This window comes from Arvicanthis niloticus, chromosome 20, assembly GCF_011762505.2.
Source record: "Arvicanthis niloticus isolate mArvNil1 chromosome 20, mArvNil1.pat.X, whole genome shotgun sequence".
Taxonomy (NCBI): domain Eukaryota; kingdom Metazoa; phylum Chordata; class Mammalia; order Rodentia; family Muridae; genus Arvicanthis; species Arvicanthis niloticus.
This window is the reverse complement of record NC_047677.1, coordinates 14,590,234-14,616,194: the sequence shown is the minus strand read 5'-3', so window position 1 is coordinate 14,616,194 and position 25,961 is coordinate 14,590,234. Positions and strand designations below refer to the sequence as shown.

Here is a 25,961-nt window from a genome sequence, read left to right as displayed (position 1 = left end):
GCATGCACTCCGTCCTTCCTGAGCTGAGGAACCACTAAGCCATTCTGGTTGATAATGCCATTTAAGTCGTCTTGGTTTGTTGTTTTCATTTTGCTTGTTCTGTCAGTTGCTGAAAGAAAGGTGTATTAGTGTCTGTATAGTTTGTTTTGACTGGTCATGACAGCACATGCCTGCAGTCCTAGCACATAGGACGCAGAGGCAAGAGCGTCAGCCGTGTACATTATGACGGCCTGGCTCTAGAGGTTTCAGAGAAGAAGAATAAGTGGCCTAGAGTCCATTCTTGTGCTATGCTGGCAAAGGATATGGCTGCTTTCTACATAATCCACCCGAGGCTAAACTGAAGAGTTTGGGATTATTAGTATCTTTGGCAGAAGAGATTTTCAAGACAGCCTCTGCTGTGTAGTTATTAGCAGCCAAATTAAAACAAATTAAATGTTTAAATGTTTAAAACAAATTAAAATTTTGAGTTTCTATTGCAATGATAAAATACTATGATCAAAAACAATTTGGGGAGGAAAGGGTTTCAGCTTACAGCTTACAGTCTATTCTGAACGGATATTGAATCAGGCAGTCTGTCATAGCTGGACCTGGAGGCAGCAGCTGATGCAGAAGCTGTGGAAGATGCTGCTTCCTGGCTGGCTTCCTCCTCCTGGCTTGCTCAGCCTGCTTTCTTATAGAACCCAGGACCAGCCACCCAGGGATAGCACCACCCAGTGAGCTGGGCCCTCTCACATCAATCAAGAAAATGCACCACAGGCCAGTCAGGAGGGGATGGTTTTTCTCAGTCAAGGTTTCCCTCTTCAGAAATGATTCTGGCTTGGGTCTAGTTGCCATAAACGGAACCAGCACAATGTTGTGTTGTTTTGTTCTGTTTTGCTTTTTTCATTTCTTCAAAGCAGAGCTAAGCTGGGCACTATTGATAAAATGCTCATTAGAAAACATACCAAATCTCTGCTTACGCCAAAAACATATACTGAGTACTCCTAGAGATCCAAGCCAAGGCTTCAATTAAGACAACAGCCCAGACCTGCCCTTGAGATCTGAAAGTATGCAGAGCTCTGTAGAGAAGTATGCACATGAAACACCTACACAGCAGTATATCCGTAAGACATGTGCAAGTCGCACCTGTAGAGAGGCTGTGTGCGCAAGAAGACAAAGGACAGCCCATTAAGAATTTACCACATTTCAGAGGATGTTCCATAGCTGGGCATGGGGATGGCCTCCTGAATTCCAGGAGTTTGAGCCCCACCTGCCTCAAAAGAAGAAAGGGAAGGAGCAGTGAAGGGAAGGAGAGGGGAGAAGAGAGGAGAGAAGGGGAGGGGAGGGAAGAGGAGAGGAGGGAGCTCTTGGAGGAGCTAATTTTGCTATTTCCAAGCTCAATCTTAGAAGTAGAGCAAAAATGACTCGGATGAAAAGTCAGTAAGATGGCACACTCACTAAAATGTTCCTCAAACTAGCCTGAGGACCTGGGTATAAATGCCCAGCATCTGTGGAATCTGGGTGAATGTCTGAATCCCTAGTGCTGGATGGGGGCTGGGTGGGTGGGGCCCAGAGCCAGCCAGTCAGCAAACTCGAGCGGGGGGTGGGGGTGGGGGGGCAGACCTGGCTGCACACACATGGAGTGGTGAGGGGACTGTTGGAGTTTTATCATGTCAGGAGTTGACACTGGACACTGACTGGGATGTCAGACTTACTCATGTCACATAACTTTGAGCATGTGTTGTGTAGAAGGCTCTAGATGTACAAGAGCCTGATAACAAATTATATATATATACACACACACACACACACACACACACACATACATGTGTGTGTGTTAAAGGAAGATAAATAGTTTAGGAGCTTTAAGTGTGAAGCAGTGAGCATTAAGGTAGTCTAGGGTGTCTGTCTTTGGTCCATTCCTCACAACTTGTCCCTTGCATTATACCCAAGACATCCACTAATGAGCTGATAAAATGTGTCGTCTCATGTTTATTGTTTGCTGGGCATCTGTTCAAGTTCATTTCACAAGTCCAAGGCTTCGAAGAGTCTCACAGTGGGGATGACAGTAATACTATAATTTTACTAGCATCTTTTATTTTCAAGTAGAAACAGTTTTAAATCAATTGTTAAATATTGAATGTATTCCAATTTGAAGACAAATGAGAGTAATTTAAAGTGGCTTGTTCTAGTTACAAAGTATACTCACAAATTACACAGTTTAAAAAAATAAAACAAATCACTAGATAGCTAACACCACATTTAAAAAGCAAAGTTCTGGCTGGGGAGACAGCTCAGTGGTAAGTGCTTGCTGCACTCGGGAGGACTTGAGTCCTTCCGGCAACCACAGAAACAGCCAGGCACCGCAGGCAGCACAGTGTGGGGAGCGGAAAGCCAAGGGTGGTGCTGCGTCTCTTTAATCCCAGCACTCAAGAGGCAGAGGCAGGCAGATCTCTGAGATTGAGGGCAGCCTGGTCTACAGAGTGAGCTTCAAGCCAGCCAGACCTACACAGTGATACCTTGAGTAAATAAATAATTGTTTTAAAGATTTATTTGTATTTTTAATTGTGTGTATGCGCGCGTCCCTTCACCTATTTGTATGAAAGTCTGTGCAGATGGACTGATGTCCATCGAGTTTAGAGGTTCCAAATCCCCTACAGCTGGAGTTACAGGTGGTATGTGCCACCCAGTATGGAGAAAGATTCACCCAGTCCTAAATGCACGCACACACACAATATGTGTGTGTGTGTGTGTGTGTGTGTGTGTACGTACGTACATATGTATGTATGTCAGTCACATGAGAGATTTATCAGGGTGGGGGTTATACAAGAGGCTGCCTCTGAGCAGGGATGGAAAAGAGAGCGGGCTGTGAAGGCCAGAACTTTATCAAGGGTATGGAACATGTACTTAGGGAGAACCCGCAGCCTGTGGTGACAGTGGAAAGGTGCTGCATTGGTGGCTAGTGACGACTGGGCTCTCGGTGCTGTGCCACCTAATTTTGAAGTGGAATGGAATAGATAGCCAGAATGTAGATACTTTAAAAAAAAAAAAAAAAAAAAAACAACAACAAAACAAAAAGCAAAAAAACTTTTAAGGCAACATGTTACCATTCTGGTTTTTAAGACCATGATGGAAGATGTGGGAAGAAGTGTATAAATAACCTGTTAGTTTCTAATCAACTGGCTTTACTGCAGAGACAGATCACTGCCAGTTTCAGGCCCACCAGCTGGGACTGCCATGCTCAGTCAACCTTTATCTCCTGTGAGGACGTGTTCCTTGCCTGCTGACATCCCCTGGCTGACTGGGTCCTCACATAGCAAAGAAAGACGGTAGTAGAGAGTTCTTTGGTATCTAATAATGATGGACAGCACTAATCTTGTTAGATCGGGGCCACCTGCTTATTACCTCATGTAACCTTAATTACTTTCCTGCTGCAGAGATAGCCATGCTCAGAGTTCCAGCTTCAGTGTTTACATGTGAGAGGACGCAGACACTCATCTGTAGCAGTAGTCAAAAAGAGTACCTTATTCACGCCCCCCACTCCTGCCATCAGTGGCTCGCAGGCTACACTTGGCTCTGGCCGCCCCCTGCCTGCTCATCCTGGCTTAAGCTAAACTTTTTACATAGGTCAAGATGCACTAGGAAGAAAGACAACTGGCTGATCAGCGAAACTACTTCTTAGTTTGCAATGATGTCTCACTTTTTAACCTGTTAACAATGAAAATAATAATTCTGATCAGTGGCAAGACAGCCTCAAATTTATCTGGTCAGTATATGGCTCAAAAGCTTCTTTCTGGAAAGCACTTTGGCAGAATGTTTTAAGAGACTAAAATATTAGCCAGGCAGTGGTGGTCTAGCACTTGGGAGGCAGAGGCAGGTGGATTTCTGAGTTCGAGGCCAGCCTGGTCAACAAGTGAGTTCCAGGACAGCCAGGGCTACACAGAGAAACCCTGTCTCGAAAAACCGAAGAGAGAGAGGCAGGGAGTGGGGAGGCGGGGAGGGAAGGAGGGAAGAGAGGAGAGAGGAGAGAAGAGAGAGGAGAGAGGAGGACAGAGGAGAGAGAGGAGAGACTAAAATATTTAGACTGTTGAACCGATAAATCTAATCATGGACCCCATCTGAGCCCCGCCCTCTAGCAGTTCCTGTGCTTTCCGAGATGGGGGATATGAAGGCATAGGAAGCTCTCAGTGGCCTTGTGCTTACTCATGAGCCACTCCTATTGGAAAACCAGTTGTCATATCATGTGAGTAGCCCTGCAGTGAGGCCTCTGTGGCACGGAACTAAAGCCTTCTGCCAGGAATCCCTGGAGTAGGCTCGAGAGAGTATATTAGTTTTCAGCACTGTTATCAAATCGAAAGGAAAGATTGGCTCTTTTTGAGGCTAGGTCTCTCACCGTACCCAGCCCTTGCTGCTTCAGCTAGACTGGCTGAACCAGGAGCTCCCAGGACCTGCTGTCTCTGCCTGTCTTTCCCACCCCGCAGCCAGAGCTACAGATGCACACTGGCTTGACAAGGGTGCTAGAGATCCAAACCCAGGTCCTCACACTGGCGCAGCACGCTCTTCACCCACTGAACCATCTCCCTAGCCCTAGAAATACTTCTGAAATGCTTTAATGATAAACATTTTCACATCATCCCAGTTGCTTTTTTTTTTTTTTTTTTTTTTTTTTTTATGATTTATGTGGATGTGAAATTTCCAGATGCCTACTTTACTAGGTCCTGTGTAGCTGGGATATAATTCAAAACAACTGTCTTGTCCTATGAGACAAGGCTGTTCACACACCATCCTCTTCCCCCTCACATTGCCTCGGGATTCTTGAAGACACACTCATTACCAGATCTCTTTAATGCCTCTTTTCAAGGGGTATTACTACTAGGCTTAATATATAGGGTTAAAAATAGATAGATAGATAGATAGATAGATAGATAGATAGAATGGCAAGCATCACTCACTCTTACACACAACCTTCTTTTTATCCTAGAAGATATTAAGGCAGCTGGAGAGATGGCTCAGGGAAGGAGAACACTTGATACTCTTCCAAAGATCCTGGTTCAATTCCCAGCACCCACAGAATGGCTCAGAACTGTTTATAACTCCAGTTCCCAGGGATCTGATACCTTCCTCTAGCCTCAGTAGGGACTAGGTATGCATGTGGTGCACAGACATGCATGCAAGCAAAACATTCATCCACATACAAATTTTCAAATTACATATATGAAGCGTAGCAAATATTTCGCTGTATTTGGCATATTAGAATCCACTTGCTATATATCTGAGGACGATCTCTACCACCTTCGCCTGCCTGATCCTGCTCAAAATATGTTCTTGGAACTTCCTTACCTGTTAAGTAAGAATTATAATACCTGAAACTTGGGGTGGGAAGTGACAGGTCATGTGATACAGAAATATCATCATCCTGTCATTAGCCAGCAGGATGAATCAGGCCCCTTTGTCTCCTTGCTTCCTCTTCCCCGGACTGCAGAGGGTTGGGAAGTTTTCCTATATTTGTCTCACTTTTATCATTACGATTTTATTTTTAATTATTTGTATGCGACAGTACACATGAGTATAGTGCCCACAGATTCCAGAAGGTGTCAGATCCCTGGAGCTGGAGTGACAAGCAGTTGTGGGTTCCTGACCTGGCTTGCTGGAGTCTTCGCAAGGGCATTGTGTGCTCTTAATGGCTCTTAATGGCCATTCCTCGGGCTCCTTACGCTCATAACTGCAGCTCTCATTTAGCTTCAGAAAATAGTTAAGAAGAGCTAGGCATGGCAGCCACACCTGTAACCCTGGCACTCAGACGCTCAGGGCCAGCCTCCGCTATGTAGCGAATTATATGAGACCCTGTCTCAAAAAAAAAAAAAAAAAAAAAAAAAAAAAAAAAAAAAAAAAAAAAAAAAAAAGGAAGTAATTTAAGCATTAAAATGTGTATTAAGGGAATCTAGTCACTTATCCAACCTATATTTAGGTCTCATTTATAAAAACAGTGACCCAGAATATGAATCTAAAGTGGGTAGCCCAAAGCTGAAGCATCTGGGTACAGAGGGGTTGAGGGATCCAGTTGCAGATCCAGTTACTCATTTCTAGCACATGCTCCAAGCTGAACACGTCTCCAGCCTTCGGATCCTTTAAAAACATTCTTTCAACTCCACAGATGGTCAGCTTCCCAGTCTCCAAAACTCTTCCGATCATGTGAAAGGAAATAGTTTGGCCCAACAGATGTGGCAACTCCCTGGCCCAGTTAGTTTGTGCTTGTTCAATGACCATGGACCTAAACTTGAAGCCCTCCCAGCCATGGTGACCAATGCATTTTGGTCTCCCATGAATAGAAAGAAAAATGTTTCACCACACGAGCAAAGCAACTCAGAGTGTGCATCTCACAGACAAAAAGCAGGTTCTTCATTACACTTCAGTGCCCACGGCCATACCACCCTAGATGTCCAATCTTGTTGAACATAACCACCAGTGCTGCCATCTCAGGCAGCATCAGCCTCCCCTCCATTATTTCAATCAGCTTTACCCAAGCAAAATATATCATGAGCTAGAGAACGAGGTGACAGTAGTCTAAATTAAGATACTTTTGTTTGACTATTATTCATATGCAGAATGGCATAATACCCCTTCCCAAAATAATGAAATCACATCAAAAATAAATATTCACTGAATATCATTTTTTGTATATAATAAATCTCTTATAAGAACTTGATGTAGAGCCAGGCATGGTGGTGTTTAATCCTAGCATTTGGGAGGTAGAGATAGGTAGTCCTCTATGAATCCTAGGCCAGCTCAAACAAACAAACACACAAACACACAAATATACAGACAAATTTCATGTAAGGTTGGGCATGTGATCCAGGCCTATAATCCCAGCACTTGGGATGCTAAGGAAGAGAATAACAATTACAAGGTCACCCTAGACTATATGGAGACCTTGCCTCCAAACACACACACAAAGCTGAGGCTATAACTCAGTGGTGGTGTGTTTGCCTGGCATGCTGTAGGTCCTTGGTTCAATCCTCAGCACCACAAAGGAAAAAAGAAAACTCTCTGTTGCTGGGTATGGTGGCATACATCCATATCCCAGCACTTGGGGTAGGCATAAGAAGATCGAGAGTTTAAGGTCATCCTTGAATGTAAGAAGTTGAGGTATAATCTAGCCTACATGAAACCATGCCTCTCCAGATAGAGATAGATAGATAGATAGATAGATAGATAGATAGATAGATAGATAGATGATAGGTTGATATGCATGAGTGGATGGATGGATGGATGGATGGATGGATGGATGGATAGATGGATGGAGTTCAAGTGAAAAATTCTCAAAGAATATACTTAAAATCTGACTAAACCTGCAGATACTATGACGCTGTAAGTATATCTGATTTTTTTTCTAACCCTGCACACCCATTTTGTATATCTCATATTTAAAGAGACTGATCTAGATGTGGTTATCAAACTAGTTTCCTTGGCATTTTAAAATTATACATTAGTTTTCCTAGAGTATGTTTTCTTAGTATATATGCCACAGTCTGGTAGAAATGAATAGAAGAATTTTGCTTTGTTAATAACCATGTTCATACTAAGTAATAACTTGATGTTCAGGGAATAACATTTCTGATTAACTCAAGAGCAGAGTTATTAACTTATGGTCCAATTAAGTGATGGCAGTAGATTTCAAGGGACCATAAATTAATTGTTTCTGGTTATCTGAATAATCTTTTTCAGAGATTGTCTATTCCATGAATAATTTAAAAATGAAAAAAAAATGGTGAATAATAAAGAGTCTAAATCCCAGTAAGAAATACATAATGAGCAGAGCGGAACCTTTGGTGACTGCAGGTCTTGCAATTAGCCTTTTACACACACAATTACATATACACATGTACAATAGTACACAATTAACGTTAATGTATAATTTTAAAATGCTAAGAAAATTAGTATGACAGCCACATGTAATGTATGTTGAAAGCTCTGTCCATCTTTGCAAGTTTCTGGGGTTTGTTTGTTATTGTTAGTTTCTATCCCTGGACCATGAGCTTCTTGCAGACAAGCAGTTTATAGATCTTTGTATCTAAATTGCAGAGATCTGGTCCATGATACATAAATGAGTATGTTACACAAACAACCAAAAGTTAATCAAGAGTCATAAAATTTTTAGTTATTTTTTAGATGTGTGTGGCTACATGTATGTGTGTGTACTGCACATATACCTGATGCCAGATTCCAGGTTCCCTGGAACTGGAGTTATAGACATTTCTGAGCTGCCATGTGGGTGCCAGGCATCAAGCCAGGGTCTTCTACAAGAGCAACACATGCCATTTCTCTTCAGTTAGCTTCCCGTTTTAAGGTTCATCCCTGGGATACCATGTGTCAGTAGTTCCTTGATAATTGTATCGTACCCATTAGCTTAAAATGAAAATGAATGCATAACTCATAATAAATTGAACTGATAAACAGGATTATATTCACTTAACCAAAAGTTATTTAAAATTGAATGATGCATAGATGATTAAAATGTGTGTAAGTGATTAGGACCTAGGACTAACTGTCAGAGAAACACATATAATCACTCATAAAATTCAGAGAGAATCAAGCACTGTATCAAACTGCAACTAGGTAATGTTTTTCAAAAAGAAGAAAATGTGGGAATATTTGAGAATATTATTCAGAATATTTATATTGGAGATACTCAGCTTAATGAATAGAGAGTACAAAGAAATAATACCTTTGAAGAGAATAATATTTCAAGAAATAAGTGTATCCTGTGAAACTAAAGTGCAGGTCACATAGGAAATACTTTGGGTAAGAATTAGACCAAAATGTCTTTGCTTATTACCATAAAAGGGAAGGCTGGCTATTATATTTTAGAGTTCATAGATTGTATGAGCAAAGGAGAAGCATTAAGGAATAATTATTTTCATTATTTCAACCAAGTTAGGAAGGACAGAGGAAGAGAGAAAAGAGACTCTATGATTACGTGTTGCCTACACAGTTATCCTTCATCTCAGAATACTAAATCCCACCTGGTCCTTAAAGCCCTTGGGGCTGTCTAAGGGACGTGCACAGCTCCAGGAGCTGAGTGGTAGACGTGTGGGGAGGAGCTGGGGAGGGAGGAGCTGGGGAGTTCCATTTTCTCCCATGAAGGGCTTCACTTGGCTTAAGATTCTATAATGGTTTGCTTTGGTTTGGTTTTGCCATTTGGAGTTTATCACAGACTGAAACACGGATCAGATTTCACTTTTTTCCAAATAGTTCTTTCTAGTAAACGTAAATGGTACATTTACTGGACATGGAAAGTACTTGACTTGGACTTTTTATAGAATACAGAAAATTTCTGCATGTGCTTTGGTTGTTTTCTGAAGTCTCTGTTTTGTTCCACTGTCTGCCTGTCCAAATCACATTTTTTTTTTTAATTTTTAAGTGTGTGTGTGTGTGTAGATACATACGTGTGAGTACAGGCCCCCAAGGGGGCAAGAATCCCTTGGAGCTGAGTTACAGGTGTTTATGAGCCACCAAGCGTGAGGGCTAGAGACTGAACTCAGCTCTGCTGCAAGAGCAGTGAGAACTCTCTTAACCTCTGGAGCCGTGGAGCCATCTCTTCAGCCTTACTCTTGGGTTGTTTTTGTTGTTGTTGTTGTTGTTGTTGTTTTTTCCTTAATTACTGCATGTTGGTAGCACCTGATATTACCAGGTGGGGCTAGATGAAGTCCAGCGTTTCTGTTTGCCCTACCTCACTCCATCCTCACCTACACTACATGGCCTTCTTCTTTCAAGATTGCCCTTGCTAGTCCCCTCCCCTCCTTTCTTCTATTCCTGCCCCTTGTGGTTTTAATAAGAATGGCCCCCATAGCCTCACATAGTTTAATGCTTAATCACCAGGGACTAGAACTCTTTGAGAAGGATTAGGAGGTGTGTTTATTAGGGTTTCCATTGCTGTGAAGAGACACCATGAACATTTCATTGGGCTGGCTTACAGGTTCAGAGGTTCAGTCCATTATCATCACCGTGGGAAGCATGACAGCGTGCAGGCAGACCTGGCACTGGAGCAGGAGCTGAGAGCTCTGCATCTTGATCCTCAGGCAGCAGAAATAGACTATGTCACACTGGGCTTGAGCATAGGAGACCTCAAAGCCTGCCCCCACTCTTCACCCTTCCTCCAACAAGGCCACACCTCTAATAGTGCCACTCCCTATGGGCCAAACACTGGAACACTCGAGTGTATGGGGTTGGGGGACATGCTTATTCATCCCACCACAGAACAAGTGGCTAATCATAGGAGGAAGTGTGGTGCTGGGGGTGGGCTTGTCTGTATGCCTTCTGACTAGTTTCAGTCATGATTTATTATGGTGATTATTAATATTGTCCCCTGCTACCATGTTCAAGTATCTTCTTGTCTGTGATGATTTTAGTTTTCCCAGTGTACCCTGTCTTCATGATGCCCTTACTGTTTTCATAACAGTTAAATGCAGTAGGATCCTCATGTTTCAGAACACGCCTTAACATTCAAGAACGGATGGCGCATGTAAGCAGAGGTCAAGTGAGAGTCTGTCTCCTCTGATAAGTGTTGTATAGAGGCTCTCCAGGCAGTCATCTTGGCCACTGCTCTATGTAGCTAGAGCCAGGGCTCAGCTTTCTTCAGCTCTGTCTTGTTGCAGAAGTAGGCATGTTCCTAGTCCTCACTTTGTTTCATTTATTTGATTGTTTGTTTACCTGGAATTCATAGTCCTCCTGCCTCAGCCTCTCTATTACTGGGATTGCAAGTATATACCACTAGACCTGGCCAGTTTTTAATGCTTTTATTCTTCAGAAACACAGGGAAATTAATCCTAAAGCCTTTTCATCTTGGCCTTTTTTACATTTTCAGGGAAATTCTGTCACAGATGCTATTGGAATGTCGACCTGGCAGGAGCAGACTTTCCTGTCTCATTGTGCCTTGCTAGCGAAGAGCTGCCAGGCTGCAATGGAGCTGGCAAAGCATGATGCTGCCGTCCAAGACATGGCATTTCAGTACGGGAAGCACATGGCCATGAGTCACAAGGTATCGCACACCCTGGCTTCTGCATGGACACAGACAGCCGTTGGCACTTAATAAGCTGCTTTTATATCTTGAAAAAATGTTTATTGTGGGAGTGAAATATGTCAGTCGGAGACAGTGGCAGTTATAGAAGCAGTACAGTTGGCAAGTACTCTATAATTTTGATGTTTACATTTTCTTACCACCTGAAAGAATTCTTGAAATAACTCCTCCAAATTATTAAATAACATGTAATATCACTCTCACAGAACGATAGACTATTTCTTATTTTGTTACAGTTGCCTTGTAAATCCTATGTTAAACAAATATTGAAAAGTTAATAAAACTTGAAGGTATACTGTATAAAGTTGAAAGCTTCAATTTTAATTCATGATTTAATATTTTTAATCAAAGCTGGAGCATAGATTTATTAAGAAAAAGTGAGAACACTCCCAAGAGTAGGAGACGCTAGAAGGGAGGAATAGTTTAATAACTCCTTCTTCTCAGTGACATGTGAGATATAAAACATCACCAGACCAGCTGCTCTGTGGTTGCATCTGTTTAACTCCAATGTCTCAGGTACCTAGGACATCCAGAGCTACATAATAGAAAAACTGTCTCAAAAAAAAAAAAATTCGGTTACATACTTTCAGATGTACTTAACTCATTCCTGCTCATTCCTGTCCTAAGACAGGACTCCAGACATGTTTATATTTGTGTGTGTGTGTGTGTGTGTGTGTGTGTATACACACACATACATATGTATCTATAATATGTGTCTTAGTCAGTGTTTCTATTCCTGTACAAAACTTGACCAAGAAGCAAGTTGGGGAGGAAAGGGTTTATTCAGCTTACACATTCACATTGCTGTTCATCACCAAAGGAAGTCAGGACAGGAACTCAAGCAGGGCAGGAAGCAGGAGCTGATGCAGAGGCCATGGAGGGATGCTACTGGCTTGCTTTCCCTTCCTTGCTCAGCTTGCTTTCTTATAGAGCCCAAGACTACCAGCCCAGGGATGGCACCACCCACAGTGGGCCCTCCCTGCTTGATCACTAATTGAGAAAATGCCTTACAGCTGGATCTCGTGGAGGCATTTCCTCAAGGGAGGCTTCTTTCTCTGTGATAACTCTACCTGTGTCAAGTTGACACACAAAACCAGCCAGTACAACATGTATGTGTTTATATGTGTATGTGTCTATGTCTGTATGTGTCTATATATGTATGTGCCTGTTGTTTACATGTGTATGTGTCCATGTCTGTGTATATCTATATATGTATGTGTATCTCTATGTCTGTGTATATATCTGTGTGTAATTTCCAGATGAGATATTTCATATTTTGTTAAAACTTGGGTTTCCTTTATAAACTAGTTGTATTTATTATTTCTTTACTTAAGTCTCTACATTTAATTTAAAGTAGAAGGGGCTGAGGATGTCAAGATTGTTGCTAAGTCATCCAGAATATGCGTGTGCTTATTAAATCCCATTAAAGTGCATGGAAACGCTATGTACCTGGTACTTCCTAATTGATACATCGTACTCATAACTCTCTAACTCTCTTTAGATAAATTCTGACCTCCAGCCTTTTATTAAAGACAAGACCAGTGACTTTAAGACTTTTAACCTGAACTCAGCACCTGTAGTCTTACATCAGGAGTTTCTTGGAAGAGATGTGTGGATTAAGCAGATCGGAGAGGTAAGTTGAGATCACGCCTATGCTTGATGCCATTATAGTTGATCCTAGAACAAAATTCCTACTTCATGCTGGTTTAAAGACATAGATCATCCATTTAAAAAAGCCTTTTCTTTACAGATAAGACTCTAAATCTGTGTGTTTCCTAGTAAAATATTAGATATAAGCCACAGGCCACACTGTCTGAGTTTGTAGACTACCGTAACACAGCACTAGTGCCTGCTGAGAATGCTAATTAACTTTGGGGATTTTTTTTTCTAAATGACTTTCAGAAATTGGGCCTGGTAATAGCACCACCCTTTAACTGACGGCAGTTTCCCATCTGGACGCCAGTGTGAGCTACAGAATAACATGAACTCCGTCTGTCAGCTCGTTGGGTTATTTTAAAACAAACTTGGACTTTAACACCATTTTGAGACATTATCAAAGCCAGAAGGGTGGGGGAACTTGGAGAAGTGGGAAGAGTAAGGGACGTGGATTGGGTGAATTTTCTACACTTGGGGGAGCCTGAGCAGATTAAAGGGAACTATTTGGTTTATCTTAGTACAGAAACTCGGGTACAAAAACTTCCTACCTTTTCCTCTAGAATCTTGTGGTATTTATTTAACTTCATGGTTGTAACTGGTATTATTATCCTGGGTCTGTAGACGTAGGAATGGTTCCAGGCCCAGCTGAGGGTGGGAATTTAGGGGTGGCATCCTTATGGCACAGTGCCTCAGTGACATTCTGAAAGATAAAGTTCCCCCTCTCCTAACCCTCTTCCTGTATGGACTCCCAAAAATGCTAGCAGCCAGCTCAAAGTCCCTCATAGTCACCAAGGAGAGATCTGGAAGATTCACTCTTAGGAAGCTGTCAGGCCCCAAAGAAAAGAATGGCAGAGGTGGCAGTTTGGGGTCCCCTCAGTAAACATCCCTTGGACAGTCATCCACGATGACCAGTCTCAGCATGTCCATGACAGAATCTGTAGCTGCCTCGCCTGGAGAAGGGTATAGGACAGAGGACAGCAGGGCACTGAAAAAAGTCTGTGTCATCAAGGAGAGAATCTAAAGCAAACTGACAAAGGGAACTTAGAGAAAGAAGGCAGTGCAAGGAAAACAGACAATTTTAGACACACTATGTGCAATATTAAACCTAATAAACTTGCCCAGGTGGTATATGAAAAAGGACAACTCCAGTACAAGAAACCAGATTATAAAACATAAAAATTATTAATAAAAGAAATGTGTGGAGCGAACCGGCGGTGGCGCAGCGGCTAAGGCAGCCATCTGCAGAGGGCACGGGCCCTCTGCTCTCTCGCTGCCTCCATGCGTTCGAATCCCTCTCTGTCCTGTGCATCTCCGCCGAAGTCTCATGGGGGCGGGGGGGGGGAATGTGTGGGGCTGGAGAGGTGGCTCAGTGGTTAAGAGCAGTTGCTGCTCTTGCAGAGGACCCAGGTTCAGTTCCCAGCACCCACATGGTGACTAACAATGATCTGTAACTCTTGTTCCAGGAGATCTGATGCCCTCTGCTGGCCTCTGGGGTCACTAGGCACACAGGCAATGCATAGACATACATGCAATCCAAGGGCTTGTACATAAAATAAAAATAGATTAAAAATAAAACAAATCAAGCTTGGAACAGGCAACTAAGAAGCTGGACATGGGGCTGGAGAGATGGCTCAGTGGTTAAGAGCACTGACTGCTCTTCCAGGGGTCCTGAGTTCAATTCCCAGCAAGTACATGGTGGCTCACAATTGTCTGTAATGGGATCTGATGTCCTCTTCTGGTGTGTCTGAAGAGAGCTGCAGTGTACTCACATACATAAAGTAAATAAAATCTTAAAAAATAAAAACTGCAGCTGGACGTGGAATGCATCCTGCGTTCCCTGTGCTCATGAGGATGAAGAAGGAACATCCTGAGTTCAAGATCTGCAGGTCTCAGGAAAATGACCTTTCCTGTCTTTGTTCCTGAGAGCCCGTGACATATATTCCATCAAGACAGGAGATGGGACTGAGGGCATGGCTTAGTAACCTGCACATAGCCCTGGGGTCATCCCAGCATCGGTACAAAACAGATACAGAGGGTAGGTGATTAGACACAGGCATGAGCAACATTCAGACTACAGTAGCAGTACCAATTAGGAGTCTGAGGCACAGAGAGATTAAGCGATTATTAAACTATTGCACAGTATATCCATGATTCAAATCCAAGCAAGTCAGCCACAGGATCAGTCGGAATCCATAAGTCCCTTGCTTCGCTCTGTCTCATGCTAACAAGTCTTGGGCCGATGGCTATGTCTGCTGGCTGCATCAAGACAAGAGGACAGAGCTCTAGGAGAAATCCTTTTTTAAAGTGTGTGTGTGTGTGTGTCTGTGTCTGTGTGTGTCTGTGTGTGTCTATATGTGTGTGTGTGTATGTTTGTGTGTGTGATGTACATGTGTATTTATGTGTGTGAGAGTGTGGTGTATGTCAGTGATGTTGCACATGTGGCACAGCCCACATGTGTAAGTCAGAAGACAACCTCGGTGTCAGTCCTTTCACTTTGTTGGAGATAGGGTTTTTTGTTGCTCACCCAGGACCTTCTAGGGAGTTTCCTGTCTCTGCCTCCCATCTCCCTGTAGGAGGACTGGGATAAGAGATTATATCACTGCCTCTGCCTTTTACATGGGTCCTAGGGATCCAAGCTGGAGTCCTCAGACTTACTGAGCCATCTGCCCTGTCCCTGGAGAAGTATCTCTAAGAGTAAAAACTGGAACTGTTAAGTTACCTAGTATGGTTGACCATGTGGACCATTATAGATGGCCATGCCTAGGGTGTGCACCTGTAATCCCAGTGCTTGCAGGGAGAGCAGGAGTTCAAGGTCATTCTCAGCTATGTTACCCAATTTGATGCCAGCCTGGCCACATGAGGCTCTATCTGAAAAAATAAAATAAAATTTGGGGGTTCAAATGATGGCCCAGTGCTTGCTGCTATGCAGAGAACCCACACGGCGGGCTATAGCCATCCAGCTCCAAAGGCCCACACAGAATCAAGGCAAGAAGTCAAATGGCCCCTCATCTTTCTATGTAAGAGTGTTCAAGAAATCGAATGGCAGCATTTGCCAGGCCTGCAATCCCAGTTTCTCAGAAGGCTGAAGCAGGCAGATCCCAAGTTTGAGGCCTGCCTAAGCTTCAGAGTGAATTCAAGGCCAACCTGAGCAACTTAGTGAGGCCCTGTCTCAAATTAGAAAGTAAAAATAAGAAAAGGCTAGGGGACCTAAAAGAGGGGACTTCCACTTCTAGACCAAGCAGAGAGGGGTCACCCAGAACCCTCTCTGACTGGCGATCTGAATTCTTGCTTAGGCTGTGAGGCTAAGAACTGCAAGGGAATATAAATAAAAGTTAAAAATATGTTTCTGGGTTCCCTGAGGGACAAGCCTGACTGCATAGGGGTTGATGTCAAAAGTATCCCCTCTCCAGGAAAAAGACATCGGGATGGGTATGGCCCTCATGCCTCACTGGACAACAACAGGAGGACCGGAGCCATTACAAGGTCCCCTTTAATTACTGGAGGTCAGACCTCTATTCCTGCCTTGGCAAGATTACAATCGCCATGGCCCTTCTATACTTGGAGAAGGGAGGAGATGTCAGGGGCAGACCTGCTTATTCACTGAAGGCCTAAAATCAGCCATAAGCCTAAAATCAGCAATAGACCTGACATACATGCCTGTTAACACAAAGTCTTGGGTCTCTATGGAAAAACACTGAAACAGATGTCTATAAGCTATTGTAAACAGGCAGCTTTTGTGGAAATTTACCAGCCTGAGTAGTCATAGACCTTGTAAATAGGCAGCCTTGGCGGATAGTACCAACTTAGATAAGGACAAGTGAATCATAGACAGAGTCTAGTGACCTGACCCCTGAACCTTCACCCAGCTGATACCCTGTTCTGAAAGATATCTGTACTCCCCCTGAACACCTATGCTCCTGTGTCATCCCCTTCCCCACATCCTGCATTTTTGTGTTTTTAACCCCCGTGTTAAAAAGTAAAAATTATGATTTCGTAATTTTAAAAAAGTTCATATAACAAGTTTAAAAAGAAAAAGAAAAGGCTGGGGGTCAGTTTGGTTTTAAAGTGCTGTCTAGCTTGCACGAAACCCTAGGGTCAATCCCCAAATGAATACATGGAATAAAGTGAAGCAATTATTAGCCCACTGTAAAGTAAAATGGAAAGTGCATAAGAAAGGAAATGTAATCACAGTTTCCATATGGCTTAGAGACTAGTATTTATATAGCATAAAATGTAAATCCTGAATATTTTATAAGGAATAGATTTTGCATATGAAATGATACAAATACTGTTCTATTCAAAAATTATTAAACAAACTTGTAAAAGTAGTTTTATTGAACCAGCATGAGAGGAAAATGAGGCACTCCCAGAGCCATCAGGAGACATCCCACGGAGCACACGGGCAGGGAGTCAGCAGTCAGCCCTCACTGCCCTCTGCTCCATTCCTGCTTGCCCTCCCTCACTCAGCTGGCTTATGTTTGCCTTTCTCTCCTAATATGTTGAGACTTGGCTTTGCGTTCGGGCGTTTTCTTCAGCCTTTTTCCAGTTTTAGCCGAGGGCTAAGCACCTTGCTCAGATGGATGTCTACAAGGACTAATAAGTGGTTGCCTTCTTAGCCTGTCCTGGATGTTAATGCCATGTTCCCTTCTCTGTGTCCAAGCCACCTGGGTCTCACCGTCCTCACTGTCCCCACTCTCCCCACCGGGAGCCAGGAGCGGTGAATACTGCAGCAGTTCCCTGGGGAGCAGGGAAAGCACTTCCTGTACAAGGAGGGGTTTCTCAGGGGGTGTTACAGGGTTTGCAGGAGACTGTGGTCACACAGGGATTGACCTTGATTGTCATCATCTGGCACCAGAGTATGGACTAACCAAAAAAGCAGGAGTGACTAGGAGGAAGGTAGGGGGAACGTGTGTGAACACGTAAGAGACTTAAGAGTCTCTTTCATGCATCAATGGGTAATGTCTAAAATTTTTAAATCAGGAAGAAGAACTGTTTGAAACTAGAACAGACTAAAGAGAACGACTTGGAGTGTGTGGGATGCTGGTGGTTTTTTTTTTTTAAGAAGTTTTATACTGCATGACATTTAAATACTATTCTCTTTCATTTCCATTTTAAAACCATAATCTAATTTCTCTTCTAGAAATCAGTCATAAGAAAACTTTCAGAAATGTGGGCAAAATACACCAAAACACATATACTAAAATTAAAATTGACGTATTTAAAACTTTGTGAGCTGTGTGTGGTGGCTTATGCCTGGAATCCCAGGGTAGAAGCAGGAGGAGCAGGGGGCTCATCCCCAGCTTCCTGAGATCCCGGCTCAAAACAAAGAAACAAACAAACAAATAAACAAACATAAAAAATGATGGCTACATGTGAGATGTCGCACAGCTACTGAGCAGCGTATTACCGTATGTATGTGTAGGATTTTTTGACAGCTGAGCCGAATGAATATATATACACATATACATACAGATGGTGTTCCTAACTCTCATTGGGTTGCATTAGCATTCACTGCAGATGTACATGTGGTTGAAAAGATACAGTGGATGAGTTAAATGGAGGTTAGCAGCTCTCCCAGGAGTTGGGTATCTAGGAGGACATAGCAGAGATTTTAGGGAAAGCCCTCTCAATGCTTAGGTTTTCTTTGTAGACATATGAAATTGTAAATCTACACAAGAGTGGCCTGGGATTTCCTAAATAGTTAGTGAAATGTCCTAAAACCAAAGTCATTATTTCCAGATGGACTTTTAGATTCAAAGGGAAACCATTCAGAAAAGCGTGTCTCCTGACCATCAGCTCAACTCAGGTGGACCTTGTGTGGAGGCCAGCACGAACTGAGATGACGCTGTGAGCAGACAGCTCCCACCCTCCACCCATCTACCCTGTGCACACTTCAAGCCCCCATCCCTTGGGAAAAACTGCTGTTTGCTGTCCATCCCACTAGCTTTCCTGTCCGAGTTGTGAAGAAGGGGTTCCTGGTAAAGAGAAGAGAAACTCAAAACGAATTTCCCATGTGAGGACCTCATTCTTCAGATTAACAGCTCTTTACATAGGTTACCTTAGTCATCTAGATTATGATAACATGCGTATGTAAGCCTCAGCGAGATGATGATCTGTGAGTGCCTCAGAGTCAGAGTACACAGGATTTGTATAGCATAAGAGGGCATTCCATTGTAAATCACAGAGATTCCTCGCTGGCATCCAGTTTGCTCCTGACGTTACCCTTCTATTATTTTCTGTTTACCCTTCTATTGCCCTGACTTCCTCCAGTTTTGGATTCAATTGTAAGATCCTTAAGAATAATAACAAATTCATTTGTTAATTACTACTAATCCTGGCCCAGGTGCTTGGAATAGGCACCCATTTGTCAGAGAGAGAGAGAGAGAGAGAGAGAGAGAGAGAGACTATATGCATATATTTACATTTTGCTTGTCTCTAGGGAAGGCTCTTGGCAGTCCTGTTTTGTCAAATTGGTATGAGCGAAGTGCCTGTGGAGGGCGGGAGTTGTGAGCTGGCCTGGGCTCTGGCCTGGCCTCTGCAGCGCTGTATAACTGCAATCACATTCTCTCCTATCCGTTTGGTTGTCTTCTGTAGTTATGGCGTTGAACTGGATCATTTCTGAAGTATGCTTTAGTTTCTCAAATGAATCTGACACATACGTTTCTTAAGTAGGAGATGCAATACAAGAAAAAGATATATCTCTATTTAAGCCCTTCCACGGGAGTTGACAGTTAACGAGGTGAATGAGCAGTAAAGGTATCTGTGGATAGGCCTGTGGCCTGAGAGCAATCCGACACCTCAGGGTGGAGGAAGGGAGCACCCCAGACGTTGTCTTCTTACTACCACACTTGCATGTGCTTGCTTACAAAATAGTAAACAATTAAAAACTTAAAAATAATACATTTAAATGCTAGGCCTAGTGGCATACGCCTTTAATACCAACACTGGGCAGGCAGAGGTAAGTGGATCTCTGAGCTCAAGGCCAGCCTGGTCTACATAACTAGTTCCTGGACAGCCAGGGCTACAGAGTAAGGCTTGTCTCAAAAAAAAATAAACAAGAAAAAGAGAAATGGAGAAATGGCTCAGCAATTGTCACTCACTGACTGCTCTTATTGAAGACCCAGGTTCAACTCCCAGCACCCATATGGTGATCCACTATCACCTGTAACTCTAGTTCCAATCGATCTGATGCCCTTTCTGACTTTCCTGGGAACCAGACACACAAAGGCTGGCAAACACTCATATATATAAAATAAAAATAAATACTTTTTTTTTTTTTTTTTTTTTTTTTTGGTTTTTCGAGACAGGGTTTCTCTGTGTAGCCCTGGCTGTCCTGGAACTAACTCTGTAGACCAGGCTGGCCTCGAACTCAGAAATCCACCTGCCTCTGCCTCCCAAGTGCTAGGATTAAAGGCGTGCACCACCACTGCCCGGCAAATAAATACATTTTTTAAAAGAGAGAAAAAGGAGCTGGCAAGACGACTGATCAGTTAACAGCACTTGTTGCTTTTGCTAAGGACCCAGCTATGGTTGCCTTACCTCCATAGTGACTCAGTGTGGTTCCAAGGAGATCCGACGCCCCCTTCAGCCTCTGCAGGCATTAATCACAAAGGGGTGCACGGACATAGATGGGAAAGCTCTCATACAGTGAATAAATCTAGAAGAAAGAAGTTCTTGTTTGCAATGCTAGAGACCCGGGTGCTGTCTCATTGCCACATGCAGAGTTACTTTCTGCTGTGCACAAACACAGTGTCGAATGTATTCTGAGAGTGAGGATTGTGGACTGGTCACGGAAGCAAGATTACTTCCTCGTAGTACCTGTTCAGCAGCAGTGCCAGGCTAGACGGAAGAGTACCTTGGGAGTTTTGTATCAGGCTCTGCCTCATTGGAAGCCTCCTTCAGCTATCCTAACAATCATCGATCGATACTGTGTTGCCAACCCCTGAGCTGTAAGCATATCCACCCTCACTCAGGAGACAGTCAGGGACAGAGGCCTGGGCCAGATGACAGCAGAGTGTGTGTTGAGCGCTGTCTCCTTTCTGAACAGATCCTCACTATCCTTAATTTGAAATGTAAGTGTAAACTCTGCAGTCAGTGAATGGGTGGCTCACCAGGGAGGCAGTCATTACGGCAGTCTTCATTTTGATGCTAATAAAAGCCAGTGAATCCTTCAGAGAACTGCAGCCTCTGCCTCTCTCAGGGCATCCAGGGGCCATTGCAGGTCAGCAAGCTTTATTTTTAATGATCCTGCTAGTTTGCTGCTGCCATTATAAGTCACCTGAAGAAATAAGAATTATGATTATATTCTTGGCTGTTCCTGAAAGTACTGGCATGTCACTTAGGCTTGCCGCGTTCTGACACTGTCATAACCAGCCATAAAATACCCTAAATGTATTACACATTATCGTTGCTAACTGTTCCGCACTTGTCCCTGGACAGCATGCTGTTACTTTTTATTCACAAAGGAAAACAACGACTGTTAGATAAGTCAGCTGTGCATAAAAATGATACATGCAGTTTCTTAAATGAAGGAGAGCCCTCATTTGCTGCATGTACAAAACTCTATAGTTATTTAAGACTGTTTGAATTGTTTCTTGTTGGGGCGGGGGAGGAATGTATGTACGATTAACTGAGACAGGGTCTGATGTAGCCCAGGCTGGCTCTGGAAATGATCTTGAGTTCTTGATCCCAAGCGTTGAGTGTACATGTATATGCCATCATGCCTGCACTAGTTTGAGGCATTGCTAAGGAAATAATGTCAACACTATTCTCTACGTAGAAGGTATATGTTGTGAGCATTTGAAAGAACTATTTGAATGACCTCGATTATGCCGTAAGTCTAGATGTCTTCTGAATTAAAATATCCCTTATGTTATCACACCCTGGGCTAGAGATGTAGCTCAGTTGTCAGGGTACTTGCCTAGCCGTGGACTAGGCCCTGGGTTCAGTCCCCAGCACCACGGAAACCTAGGCATGGAAGTATGTATCTGTAATCCTAGCCCCTGGTGGGTGTACATGAGACGGTCACAAGTCAAATGGCGAGACAGGGTGTTTGAGGCCAACTTGAGCTAGTTGAGACCTTGTCTCAAATCCGCATAAATAAATTATAATAAAAAGAATCCCAGCACTCAGGAGAGGGGGGGGGGAATTCTTAGTTAGAGGCCAGCCTAGACTATGTACGGAGAACCTGTCCTGGGCTGGAGAGACAGCTCAGAGATTAAAAGTACCTTTTAATCTTCCAGAGAACCTGGTTAAATTCGCAGCACCCCCATGTCAGTTCATAACATTTATACCTCCAGTCCTAAGGGGTCCATCGCCTTCTTCTGGCTCCTGTGGGCACCAGACATGTACATGGCACACAGATGTATGCAGCTAAAACATACATTCATAGACACGAGAAGTAATGATTTGTTTTAAAAGGATCCTGTCTCCAAACGAAAGGCCACAACCAGTGTGGGGAGGGGTTGGGGGAGGGGGTCAGGGTTCCTGTGTTGTATTGTCAGAGAACAAAGTGACTGACTACAAAGGGTACAGCCCTAAGATGATTCCCTGAGACAGTAATGTACAGATGTAAATGTCAGTGTAATTAATACCAGAGGAGGGATGGGCAGAGGAAAGAAGCTGGGATGTGGCTTTAAAAATGGCAGTGTGAGTCCTTCCGGTCTGGGCCCAGGAACTGAGCAGATCCAAGACGGCAGCTCTGCCCCCAATCACACAGAACCCAGAGGAAGCGGGGCTCCCAGGAACTCTAACCCAGGTAGTATCTTAGGTAAGCAGACAGCAACGTTCACCCCAAACAGGGAGTAAGTAGGACTCACAAGGACCCAGGAAGTCACTCCCTGCCCGGAGCACTGGTTCCTTCCGGTCTGGGCCAGAGCACTGAGCAGATCTTGGGTGGCAGCTCTGCCCCCAATCTCTAAGAACCCAGAGGAAGTGGGGATCCCAGGTGCTCTAACTCAGGCAGTATCTTAGAATACATAGCCTTGGTGTATCTACTCATCAGGCAAGCTGAACAGACCTGCTCCAACCTCTGATGTCCTAGAATTCCAGCTGGATGCAGTGAAGACACAGTGTCAGAGGCTTATCAATTTACTCTTCCCCAACCCCTTCTAATATCTCAACACCCATAATCAGCTTGAAGAAGTTAAAGAAGAGTCAGCGCCCCTATTCCCTGGGCTTGGGGACTGAGGTGTTTAATATTGGGCTGTCTTTCTAGGGAAAAGTAGTGGTTTTGGTGGAACAGGAAGGATTAGCTAGGATTTATTGCATAGCCATAACCTACTGGTAGAAATATGTATAATTGTTATTAAGATGAAGTTATAATTTCTTAAATGGTACAAAATTTACTTTGATTTCAAATTTAAGGTTTTCATTGGTACGAGCTTCTTATTAATATAAAAGTGAGATGAATATTGTTACTATCATAGGCATTGTGCCTGTATAACACATTTAGGAATACAAGGCTTAGACCCAGTCCTTCTTTAACTTTCTTAACTTATTTGAGATGGTTAGCCTGTGAGTTAAGAGCCTATAGCAAATTCATGGCTCTGAGTTTATTGTTAGGGTGTTTTCTATATTTTATTTGGAAATAGCTGAGAGGAGTTAACAGACAACAGTCCAGATTGCCTTACATGAATAGTTCGTTTTCAAAACATCAGAAATCCACAGAATTGATGTTACAAACATTTCTGTATTAATGTTCATTTTGATTAGAGACCTGTCTGCTCCTGACAGCTTCCTGTCTTGGATTCTAAGAAGAAATTGAGCATCTTTGGAATTATGCCAGTTGTGGTGAGTCAGCCACTAGGCAAGAATTGCCTCTTTCCATCTACAGACAAATCACTGTCCAGAAAAGGACACACTTACAGAATAGTCGACTGATTATATCTGCCAAGACAGAGTAATCAGCCCTTAATAATTCTGCATCACTGGGTCTGTCAGATGATCCAGGGCCAGAAGGCTGAAGATTGGATGCTCCAACATTCTGTAGTATAGGGACTGTCCAGGTGTTCAGCAGTCTCTATAAATTGGCTATGTTTTAGAAGCTATGCTTTACGTTTCCCATAATTTCAGTCAACTCAGTCATTCTGGATTTCTGATGGGGTTGAAAACTTATAGTCTCATAGCCAATTGTTGCTGTTTACTTTGAGAGAAAAGATTAGAGAGGATGGTTTTCAGCTGACACTCATTCTAAAGCCAAGAAAAAAAAAAAAAAAAAAAAAAAGCCAGGTTCAGAACTAAGTCTCTTAGTTAGGAGAGATGACAGAGGTTCTGCTTAGTCAACAAAATGATGGACTGGGTATTATGACTATCTTGCACCTTACTGACATAAATTGGTATAGTTATGCTCTAACTGTATTTTGAGAGAAAAGTTTTATTTTAACAGGAAGGGTGATATGTAGGAGGAACTAAGGTGGGAGGAGTAAGGAGAGGAGGAATAAGGAGAGGAGAAGTAAGGAGAGGAGGAGGAGGAGGAGAAGAAGAGGAGGAGCTAGGTGATGAGAGAGAAAGAGAGAGGGGGACCAGACATGGAGGCAGATGTTCGCATGTCTCCGCCAGTCAAAGATAGTTGATATATCTAGGTTGGGTATTAGGTTACACTTCTGATTGATATTGAGCATTACCAAATTTATAAAGCCGTTGGTTAACATTAAAAAAATTGTATAAAAGCAAAAAGGAGAAGGGGGCATGGGATAGGGGTTTTCTAGGGAGGGGAAATGGGGAAAGGGGATGGCATCTGAAATGTAAATAAAACATCCAATTAAAAAAAAAAAAGAATGGTTGCTAAAAACAAAAAAAAAAAAAAGAAAGAAAGAAAGAAAAAGAAAAAAGAAATGGCGGTGTGCGGTACAGGTCCTAAAGAAGGGCTTGCTTATGGAGATGGCAATGGACACTTCCCAGGAAAGAAAGCCATGAAAAATGACACAGCTGGGCATGCATGTAGAGAGTTCAGAGAAAAGCAAGCACCCAGGTGTGGTGGTACACACCAATAATTACCGTGTGTGCATGTGTGTGTGTGTGTGTGAGCACACTGTAGCTGTCCTTAGACACACCAGAAGAGGACATTGGATCCCATTACAGGTGGTTGTGAGCCTGCATGTGGTTGCTGGGAATTGAACTCAGGACCTCTGGAAGAACAGTCAGTGCTCTTAACCTCTGAGCCAACTCTCCAGTCCCCTTTCTTTCTTTCTAGTGCTGAATTCAGATGAAATATAGAAGACAGGCAGTAAAAGACAAATACAGAATTCTCTGAAATGATAACTAGCCACTACAATATTTAAAAGATTTTGTACAGCCAGATGTGATCAACTATACTTTTAATTTCAGCACCCAGGAGGCAAGAAACAGAGGGATCTCTGTGGGGTCAAGAGTAGCCAGGACTACATAGCATAGAAAATAAAATAAATATAAGAAAATAAATGTATTTTGAAGAAATTTAGCTGTGCTGTTAATTTTGGAAAAGTTGAAAGTAGTAGCTCATGTCTGTCATCCCAGCTCTTGGAAGCTGGAGGGCCAGAAGTTCAAGACCTTTCTTAGCTACATACTAAGTTTAAGGACCATCCTGGGCTACATGACTGTCTCAAAGAAGGGGGTGGGGGGCAGGCAAAAGAACCCTAGTTCTCCATGTTGACTTGATAGATTGCACAGACATTGATGGCCATATTGTCCTAAAACCATACAGTTTTTTTTTTTTTTTTTAACATTTTCCCACTTGGACAGTATGCTTTTTTTAAACATGTAAAAATCTAAATAATGAAAAACAGTACTTGGTGAGGGTTTCAGGCATTAGACCCTTGCCATGGAGCCTGACAACCTAAATTTGAAACCCAGGACTCACATGCTAGAAGGAGAAACGTAGCCCACCTCTGCAAGCTTTTGTCTGACCTGCACACACTTGGTGTGGTATATGCACACATTCATAGACACAAGAATGAATGAATGAATGAATGAATGAATGTTTTAAAATAACAGAACAAATAAACAATATCCAGCAAGGGCTGGACATTCAGAGTCAGAAGTCAGATTGATGGTTGCCAGGGGCTGTGAGGCAGGGGAAATAGGAGGGACCATTTAAAGGGTACATCTTCCCTTTGCAGTAATAAACAAATGTTTGGAACTTGATGGTGATAATTGTGCAACAGTGTGAGTGTGGCACGCCAGTGACGTGTATCACTTAAGGCGGTTAAAGTAGTGAATTTTATGTTGTATGAATGTCACTAAATTAAAAATAACCAGACACAGAATAGTT

At 42.9% G+C, this 25,961-nt stretch overlaps 1 protein-coding gene across 4 annotated transcripts in view; it reads left to right on the top strand.

Annotated features, from left to right (window-relative positions):
* Pdss2 (decaprenyl diphosphate synthase subunit 2) overlaps window positions 1-25,961 on the top strand; it is a 227,093-nt gene that overhangs the window by 157,433 nt on the left and 43,699 nt on the right. For all 4 annotated transcript variants that reach the window (XM_076917055.1, XM_034523718.2, XM_076917054.1 and 1 more), the window contains exons 5-6: window positions 10,844-11,017; window positions 12,558-12,689. In XM_076917055.1, coding sequence (XP_076773170.1) covers window positions 10,844-11,017; window positions 12,558-12,689 — 306 coding nt within the window. The remainder of the gene's footprint in view (window positions 1-10,843; window positions 11,018-12,557; window positions 12,690-25,961) is intronic.